Genomic DNA, 9450 nt, shown 5'->3' on the forward strand with positions numbered 1-9450 from the left:
AGTATCTGAAGCTGCCCAGTAGCTTTGTGGGCTGAGGTGTATGCTGATTGATCGGACCTTCTTGGGGTAGAAAGGCACAGGCACTGTTAACCCCACAGAGCTTTCTAACAGGCACCACAAGCTCCAGTGTACCCTGGGGGGTCTGAGCTGTGGCTCCAGCCAGGCAGAAGTGGTTCTTCTGAAAAGTGGCACTGCTTTTACTCTGCTGGGGGAATGGAGAGTTGAGGGTATCTTTGGGATCACCAGTTTGATCCCTCTCCTCCTCTGGACCTGCCTGCTTTGGCTAGGTGCAACAGGCAGCCCTTGTCTGGCTTTGGATGCCCCTGGTACTCCCTGAGTATGGTGTGTGCTCTGGCTCCATGGATTAATGATAATTTATTTGATTTTAGCTATTTGCAGCTGGTCAGGCAGGACTCACTGTCTCAGGGTGCTCCACAGCACCTGCACAGGGAGCAGATAGGCAGGGGTTTAGGCTTGCTCACTCTGCTGCCAGGTGAGGTTTGTGGGCATGGGACAAAGCTGGCACCTGGTGACAATGTGGTGGGTGCCTGGGCTCAGGCCTGCTGCAAAACACTCCTGACTAACAAAGCACTTTGGAAGCTGTGGGGTCTAGGGCAGAGGTCTGCATCCTCTGCATGAGAAAAGTATCCCAGGAGAGGATAGAGACAACTTTTATCTCAGATAAAAGGGGCCAGTATGGAGCAGAGTCAAGTCTGTCTGTGACAGAGCTGGGCTGTGTAGGTCCAGGACAGAGGGACTGCAGAGCAGGTGGCCTGGCAAAGGGCTGGAAAGTGTCCTGCTGCATGTGCAGATCCAAGCACAGGCTTGCAGGAGCACAGAGCCATGAGGGCTGTATTTTCCTCAAGCCAGTGTGCCACACAGGGTGCCAGTGCAGTACTGTGGCAAACCTTCACTCCCCAGCACAGCCACGTTTGGCATTGGTCTCCTCATGAGCCACTGCTCCATGGGGCAGCCACGTGCTTTGCCTGGTCTGCAGGCAGCCTCCAGAGTCTCTGCAGAGTCTGCATGTGCCCAGTGGAGAAGGCTACACACCCCTTACTACCCCTGCCCTGCACACACACCCACCCAGGGGCAGCTGCCACCACCTGCAGTTCAGGGCAAACAGAGGGACACACAGCCCCTTTTGCCCTTCTGGTTTTTTTCTGTATGAGGATCTCTAACCACTTTGATCTAAACAACTACACCAGAAAAAGGCAGTAGGGAGAACAATACTGCTGTCCCTGTGGTCATGTCTGGAGTATTCAACAGTGAACTGGGGCAAAGGTGTACAGGAAAAAATCTTAGGAGACTGCTATTAGCAGGGGATTGCATTCACCTCCCAAGGTATCAAAGTGTGAGTAAGGACCTACATGTGCAGCACAAGCGAGGCAGGGACTTTTGGCACATGCAGCACACAGGAAGAGGATGGCAGGACAGGTTCTGTTGTTTTCTCCCTGTAAGGGTGAAGGTGCATGCACATCCCTGGGGAACAAGGGCTTGGCCTTCTCCCCTGTCTGGGTCAGGGCTGTGTGAGGTGGCAGAGCTCTGACTTCAAGGCACACAGGAGGCAGGAGTGGTCAGGGCTGAACTCTGTTCCACAGTGAACTGCACTCCTGGCCATGGGCAGGATGGGGTCACCCAGCCCCTCCACCTCCCCCCAGCCCAACACAACACATAGACACAAGGCAGTGACTGTTTTATTTCAAAGTAGAACAAAGGTATCTTTTATTATTCTTTCCAGAGCTGAGAGATTCAGCTTTGCCATAAGTGTGTCTGTGCTCAGACTGGCTCCTTGTATGCGTTTACTCAGAGCACATCTATACAGGGCAAACCAAAAGCAGGAGATGTTTCATAACTTGGCTGAGTCTCACCTCTGGTAAAGAAATCCCATTACCCAGCCAAACACGCTGGCTTGGTTCCTTGGACAGCACGTGCTGCCGAGCAGACAGGCTCTATAGAAAAATCTAAAAACAAAATGCACTTTCAGACATTCCACATCAACTTTCCCCCTCATTTTGCTGGGAGTGAGTTTTGGCTCCAAGTGTATCACTCTCACCTCCCTTCACACCTCTGCAGCTGCCGAAGCAGAGTTAGAGTGCATCGAGGATGTTGTCGATTTTGGAGACCAGGTCCTGGCGCTTGTTGGAGTGCATCTTCTCGTTCTCGATGTACGTGTCCTTCTTCAGCTTGCCTGCCACCAGCCGCTCCGCCTCCACCGACGACTTCAGCACCAGCTCCTTCACCTGCCCATCCAGCTTCTGAATCTCACTCACCTGCCAGGGGGACAAACCCAGGCAGCGTTAGAGGAGACAGAACAGAACAAAACAATCCCTACAGTGAAGCTGGAATAGAAGAGATGGCAGATGATAGCACTGACTTCATCTTCTGCTAAGTACAAACATCTCCAATCCCTGAATGCTGCTTCCCTAGCCAGCATATTATGAGGAATATCCCAGAATGTGTAACTAAGGAGTGCAGATAAAAGGACCTCCAAGGACCCAGGAGCCATAGTGGCAAAAGACTGTGAGAGTATTTAATGATGGATTTTAAAGGCTTCAAGCTAAATCACAGCTCTGACAGCTGGAAGCTGTGTCCCTACAGTTAATGTTCATGGTGTGTGATGGGAAGTCTGCAATGACAGAGCTACTCTTTGAGTTAAATAACAGATTAACCAAGGTGGCTATTAGCTAAATGGATCTTAGAGACTAAAGTGTCCCTCACTTGGGGTTAAGTGGCTGTTTCAGGTAAGTGTTAAAATACATTGAAGGGAAGGACAGTGGGTGTGTGCTCATTGTGCTGTAGCTTTCAACACGGTAGAGCAAAACATCCCCTGAGGAGCATCATGTTACCAAAATTCTGTCAGCACCAAGTGTAAATGTGCAAGAAAATAAGAGATGAGAGAGATTTTTGGGTTGACTGGTGTAAGTAGTAGAGTGAGAACTGTTAATTTGTTGATAGTTTCCATTTTTTGCTTAAGTGTCACCACCATGACCTTGATGAGAAGTATCAGGATTGTGTTACAAAAAGCATTAACCTGTACAAATGCAGCTGGTTCAAGGACTGCTTAAGAAACAGCACAAGCAGCTGTTTACCAGCAACACTTACATGGCTGCATAACTGAGATTACTGCAAAAATAACAGTTTTCATACACCCTTGCAGAGATCAAGCCATTTTCAGATGGAAAAAACCCAGCCTAGACTGGCTGCAGAAACCCCCAATTAAAACTCCTGCAGAACACTTGACAGAGCCAAGAACAGGAGAGCTTATAAAATAAATTTTCATGTCTTACTTTATCACATAAGTCAGAGCCTTCTGTCTTCAGTTTAGACTGCAGAGAAGCTATTTCACTTGTCAGGGCCTTGTGCTCCATCTCCAAAGACTTTTTGCCACTGTTGAGGGTGGAGATGTCCCGTGACTGCTTGTATTTATTCACTGCTTCATCGAAGTGGCGGTACAGCCCCAGCCTCTTGTTCACCAGAGTGAGCACCTGCTCTGTGATGCAGGCAACCTTCATCCTGGCCTCAGCAGCTGGATCCTGCAAGAGGACAGGGGGAAGATCAAAGCAGTCATATGTCTGACCTGCATCAAGCCATGCCTGCAATCTGCCACAGGACTGTTATAAAAACTGTTCCCTCTACAATTAAGTCAACTGACAGTAATTAAGTGAATGGCACAAGTGCTGATTAGGGGAAGCACCTTTCAGCACTCAGTCCAGCCCAACAAATAGTTTAACTGTGAAAACACTGCAGAGGGAGAGCTGCAGACATCCCTTCTTCTCTGGGGGATTCCTTTTTATGCAGCAAGCAAAACTCCAGTTAGCTTTATGACACCAGATCAGCCCTCCAGGAGTACCAGTGCTCAGGTTGAACAAAAACAAACTATCAGTAAAACACTGGAATGGCAGAAACATTCAGTGAGAATTACTGGTATGAAAAATCATCATTCAACAGCTGAGAAATCTGCTTATATTCCCACAGGGCTCTTCATACAGACCTTGGTGATGGAGAAATCCAGCCTGACATAGACAATCACAGTGAAGAACAAGATGTAAAAGGCTCCAACTACCAAGAGAGGCTCCTGCAGCATCAGGATTTTGTTGAAGGTGTAATGAACCTACAAGAGAAGTTCCAAACACTGAGCAGTGCCCCATGTTACTGCAGGGTTTACTCCTCTCCTCAGGCAGCAGCAGAACCACCCCAGCAGTCCAGTCAGTGTTTATTTCTTAGGCGTTTTGACTGAGCTGCTGGATTCAGAGGAGGCACAACTGCTCAGGGCCACACTCACCACAATGTCCTGGATGTGCTGCTCCACCAGGTTGCTCTTGTGTGCCACAATAACAGGACGTCCAAAAGTGTCCAGATATGTGTAGTGAAGTTCATCTGAGGCACGATTGATTTCATAGGGGCTGTCCACATGGATATTCCTGTGGGTAAAAGCAGACAGGCCCATATGACTCTATGGTGTTTGAGATGGTGTAACCCAAGACTCATTCAGGCAGTTGTAGCCTCTGCAGTTTAAACAATGCTCTACAAGGAAGCAAAGCTGTGTTCCAAGATCTCCTCCAAATGCACAGTCATGGTTTTTGATTCACTGTCCCCAGGCCATTAGAGCAGACTGGAGAAGTGCCACCAACACAGCACTGTCTGCAGTAACAAGCCAGGAGGAATCACACTTACTTGGCTCCTTCTGGCAGGACAATCTTGACAGTCAGAGAGTCTGTAACTTGCTCATCAAACACATGGTCAACAAACCTCATCTTCAGGGCATACTGATCACCTAAAAGTGCAGAGCAGAGAGTGGTTACAGTTCCTCAGAGAACAAGGGACAGCCTTGAAACTCAGCTCCCACCCAGAGCAGGAGCAGAATTTGCATGGATAATTGTGCAGCAGGGGGCACTAGCTCACTAAGATATATTTTAACCAGATGCCTACAAAACCTGAAGGAAGCACAAAAAAGGTAGATTTGCATATTCTAGAAAAAAAAGCTGGCAACTGCTGTTGCTAAGGTCCTGTGTACCACAGCTTTCAATTCTTTTCTGTACAGCAACTACCTTCAAACACACAGGAGAATGCTTTTTATTCCCTTTGAGCCACCCACCAAGATTGTAGAGGTATTCGTAGCTTGGCAGGTTGTAGCCAATGATGTAATGGGTTTTCCAGCCCCCAAAGAGCGGGAATCGGGGACGGATCTCCATCTCCACAGAGTCATCCAGGACAAGAAGGTGGCTGGTGGAGATGTTCCCAATCTCATCTCTGTAATAGACGTCCTGAGCAGCAGCTGGGAGAATGGTCTGTAGGGAGAGAAGCAGCAGTGAGTGCATCAGAGGGGAGTTAGTTTCACTGAAACTGGCAAAACCAATAAAGGCTGGTAAGCATTGAGAAACTGTGCTCCCACATGAGACATGACAAAATGGCCATTCAGTTGCACTGAGTGGTAAAATTGTGCCGTTATAAGCAATCCCACAGGTGGCTGCCAGCACTAAAATCACTTGGCGTCCAAATGAATGTGCTTTCTCCAGCTGAGTTTCAAACTCCCCAGGCAGCAAGGGATCATCATGCCCACCAAGACAGCAATTCCCTTTTCATTCCAACTTGCTGCCCTGGCTGACTGGGCTTGCTAGCTTTACACTCAACAAAATGAGATTTCTGTTTGGCTGCACCACCCTAGAGAATTACAACAATCAATTCTGAAGGCTACAAGCAGTGAGAAAGGTTTTGGTTCAGATGAGAACACGTAACACTTTTTTACACCTGGCTAGCAGAGCCACAGCTTTAATTCTTGTTGTGTGCTTTGTGAGCAAGGAATGAATGGGTGAGTTTCCAATTAATACTGTTCAACATGAGGAGGATACGACAGAGAGGCAACTCTGAAAGTGAGGGGGTGGGCACAGAATGAATGGTCCTTGCATGGTGGAAAACCCAAAACAGAGGGAGTAAGGGATTTAGAGGGTCCCTGAGATTGGAGGGGTGGGAGTGTGGAAAAAACACCACATGCCCGCCCCTGTACGTGTAGTCTGTTGGACCAGCAAATGCAATAGAGTGTATAACCTCCTAATGCTGCTTCCAAAAGCTATTCCTATTCAGCACAAGCTTTCTCTGAAAATAGACCAGAGTTTTAATATTCCCTTATTCCTCAGGTATAGTTACCAAACAAAAGGCAAAGGACAACTGCAATTTTTTTTTGTCCCTCTGGGGATCTAAGAAAAGGGGAAGTCACAGTTATAAAAACACATGTGCAAAATGTCAACCTTAAAAGACTTGACAGAAGAGATCCCACTGTCTGGCTGTCTCTGGTAGTCGTATCTGGAGAAGGGCCCTTTCAGCACTGCTCCTGTGTGCTTCAAATCAACCGTCTCTTCAACAGCAATGTTACCCCAGTGAGACACCTCAATGACTCGTGTCATGCTGGTGATGGTCAGGAAGGGACTGTTATTTTCATAGTGCACCTTCAGAGTGTCCTAACGAGGGAAAAAAGATAAACTGTCAGATCTAAAGTAAGTAGCAAGCTCCCCTCACAATGATCCATTCCATGTGCTACAGAGAACCCTCCTTGGCAGATGCACATGTTCCTGGCACATAGTTTAACTCAGGGCTGACCTGTGATTTCTACATGAAAGCTTCCCACTCTCCAGCCTCTGAGACACATCTTCCATGTCTATAGAGTGCTCTCTGCAGAGCCACAACCCCTTTGCACAGAAGTTTACCTGGCTGTATGGAGGGATGTCCTTGAAGGGGCCATATTCAATCGTGTCCTCAGTGCGGGAAGGGTTGCCCAGCTTGGTGTAACTCTCCACGTTCCTGGAGGCCAGCTTGACACGGGTTGTTTGAGATTTGGTGACGTACGGTGAGTAAAAATAGTGATTTCCTTCAAAGACCACAAACTGCTTCTCACTTTGGGTGATGTGGGTGGGATAGGGCTGCAAGACGTGTGTGAAAACCATTTCAACAGAGACACGGACCTTGGCTCCTGGGGCCAAAGGAGAGGGCAGCTTCACCGAGAAGAACTTGCCACTGCAAGGGAGAAGAACAGGTAAGCCATGTGGGATCTCCCTGGAGAGGGCATCAGCTCCACCCACTGCAACATCCCCTGGGGACAGGTGACCATGTATCACGTGTGTAATGTGTGATTTGGGCAGGTATTTCACTTGCTCCTCCAAGACAGAGATGTCCTGTCCCAGCAGGTGTGTTTACTGTACTGGGGAAGCAGCACAGGCTGAACTGTGTCCAGACACAGTTACAGTCTTTGATTCACAAAAACACACCCAGATCCCTCTTGGGAAGAGGAATGGTGACATACCCCTGCCTAATCCTGCATTTATAAAGCTTCACTAAGAGCTTTTTCCATTCTTCTCCAGATGACAGATATGATCTGCATCAAAGGAAGCATGGGCACAAGTCCAGAAGACAAATCACAACCATCTTAAGCATCTGCTCCCACAAACTCTGCTCATTCTCAGATTTTTGCCCACAGGATATGAAATTAAGGAATGGCCAGAATGGGAGCAAGGTTTTGGACTGAGGTTCTACGGAATGGATTGAGACTGCACCGAATCTGTAAGGATTTGGACTGGACAGACCGAGGCGATGCCAGAAGCAAACATGCTTCATGTCATGCCTGGTGGCCCAAGGGCAGGATCAAATGAAACATCCAGCCATGTCAGAAGCCAAGGCCTACGCTGGCAACTTAACTCTACAGCTACTCTATTCTTCAAACCCAGCTGCACTGTGCTTTTTAGTCACTTTACAGGCACCTCTCAGCTCCCATGGCTCAGGAAACACCTGCCTGCAGCACCTACATAATATTCCAAGCTTGGCAGTACAGAGCCTGATGCAAACAGCAGCATCCTCTCTCCTGGCAGCAGGAAGAGCCTGCACTGGACCATGGTACCCAGCACTCTGTGGGGGTACCATGAAACCCTCTGTAGTCACCACTGCCAACCGTCTGAGAGCTCAGAATGGAGGAATGGGTAAGAGCATGACCAAATACTTCTCTCATCTGGTGTACCAAGGGGCCAGGGCACTACTCAAGGCACTGAGTACAAGAGACTGAGCACAGCTGAGGAAGAAAACACTCCTGATCTCTAGGTGTGTGGAACTGGGGGAGTATCTCTGCTTCACTGTGAGGACAGTTATGAACCCCCCATGCACACCACTAGGTATTCAGAGGGTGATACTCACCTTTTGCCCTTAACTTTGGTCTCTTTCACTTCCAAGGCATTCTCCTCCTCTTCCTCGCCTTTTACCTGTTCCCGAACAACATATGGGATCAGTGTGCTGTGTGTTCCCATGTTCCCAAGCCGTAAGTTGCACAGATGAGAATATTGATCAAATGCTTTTGTGATTTCCGTTGTGACTGGGAAGTGAGCAGATCACGGGGAACATGGCTTCACCCATCAAGGTACGCTACAGAACTCTGCACACAGACATGCTATAGAGCACTGCATGTACCACGCTCTGCTGTATGTAGAGTTTATCTAAAGTGACAGTACCTCTGGGGCTAGAACAGAAATATTGTCCTACTGCTCCTCCGACCCTCCTGTGGGTAAGGGCCGTACCCCCCGTCCCCTGGGGCTGCCAGTCCTGCTCCGTCCGTGCTGGCGGCGACCCCAGCCCAGCCTGTCGGTGTGAATCGCCCCCTCATGGCCTCCAGGCCTGCCACCCCCGACCTCACCCCGCGGCACACACCCCCATTCCCGGCCGGCGGCGGGATCCGGGAGCGGCGCTCAGGACCCGGCAGTGCCGACGTGTCCCTCCGGGCGCGGGGCCGGGCAGCGCCCGCGGGCCCCCGGGCGCGGCGCTCGGTGCCCGCTGCCCTCGCTCACCTGCACGCCCAGGTGGGCCAGCCGGGGCTCCAGCCCGGGCTCCAGCGCCAGCAGGAAGGTGGAGGCGGCCGCGCCGCCCGGCGCATTGGCGAGGCTGAGCTCGGCCGAGATCTTGGCCAGGTGCGTGCTGAGGTCCAGCGAGCGCCGCACCTCCTCCAGCACCAGATCGGCGCTGGCGGCGGCGGCCGCCAAGCAGAGGAGCAGCAGGCGGCACAGCAGCCCCGCCATGGCCGGCACACCGCGCGGGGAGGGCACAAGATGGCGGCGCCCGCGCTGTACGGGCACGGCACAAGATGGCGGCGCCCGGTGGGGGAGGAGGTGCGCGATGGCGGCGCCCACCGGCGCTGGAGGCCCGGCCCTCTCTTCCCCGCCTTCCCGGTGCTGAGGTGAGAGCTGGGCGGGCTCTGCCGGAGTCCAGGGGTGGGTTCGGCTTCGCGCAATTCCGGCGCTTCCCGGCGGCCCGGCCCTATCGGCGAGCTCGGCTGTTCCCGCTGGGCGCTGGGTCCCTGCCCGTGCTGAGCTCCCGGGCCTGGGCAGGCTGCGGGACCGGTCAAGCGGTGCTTGTTTGGCCACGCTGAGATTTCCCATTTCTTTTTCTGCCCGAAAAAGAGCGGGAAAACAACTATAA

At 50.8% G+C, this 9450-nt stretch overlaps 1 protein-coding gene across 1 annotated transcript; it reads right to left on the bottom strand.

Annotated features, from left to right (window-relative positions):
- Nucleotides 1-1681: 1681 nt before the first annotated feature.
- RPN1 (ribophorin I) lies at nucleotides 1682-9106 on the bottom strand. Its single transcript, XM_054280897.1, has 10 exons — nucleotides 8823-9106; nucleotides 8179-8243; nucleotides 6705-7011; nucleotides 6249-6458; nucleotides 5099-5291; nucleotides 4678-4777; nucleotides 4286-4424; nucleotides 3995-4114; nucleotides 3291-3536; nucleotides 1682-2273 (listed from the first exon to the last, which is right to left on the bottom strand). The coding sequence occupies exons 1-10, from the start codon at nucleotides 9048-9050 to the stop codon at nucleotides 2091-2093; spliced, it is 1791 nt and encodes a 596-aa protein (XP_054136872.1). The 5' UTR covers nucleotides 9051-9106; the 3' UTR covers nucleotides 1682-2090.
- Nucleotides 9107-9450: the final 344 nt, after the last annotated feature.

Source organism: Melozone crissalis, unplaced genomic scaffold, assembly GCF_028551555.1.
Source record: "Melozone crissalis strain CALT ecotype California unplaced genomic scaffold, PUWL_Pcris_2 ptg000029l_1, whole genome shotgun sequence".
Taxonomy (NCBI): Eukaryota; Metazoa; Chordata; class Aves; order Passeriformes; family Passerellidae; genus Melozone; species Melozone crissalis.

Excerpts from the sequence above, each read along its gene's own strand:
- RPN1 (XM_054280897.1), bottom strand. The coding sequence starts at position 9,050 with ATGGCGGGGCTGCTGTGCCGCCTGCTGCTCCTCTGCTTGGCGGCCGCC. Across the intron at positions 4,778-5,098 it reads CGAATACCTCTACAATCTTG|GTGATCAGTATGCCCTGAAG; the intron begins GTGGGTGGCTCA and ends CTGCACTTTTAG. Across the intron at positions 2,274-3,290 it reads GCTCTGACTTATGTGATAAA|GTGAGTGAGATTCAGAAGCT; the intron begins GTAAGACATGAA and ends TCCCCCTGGCAG.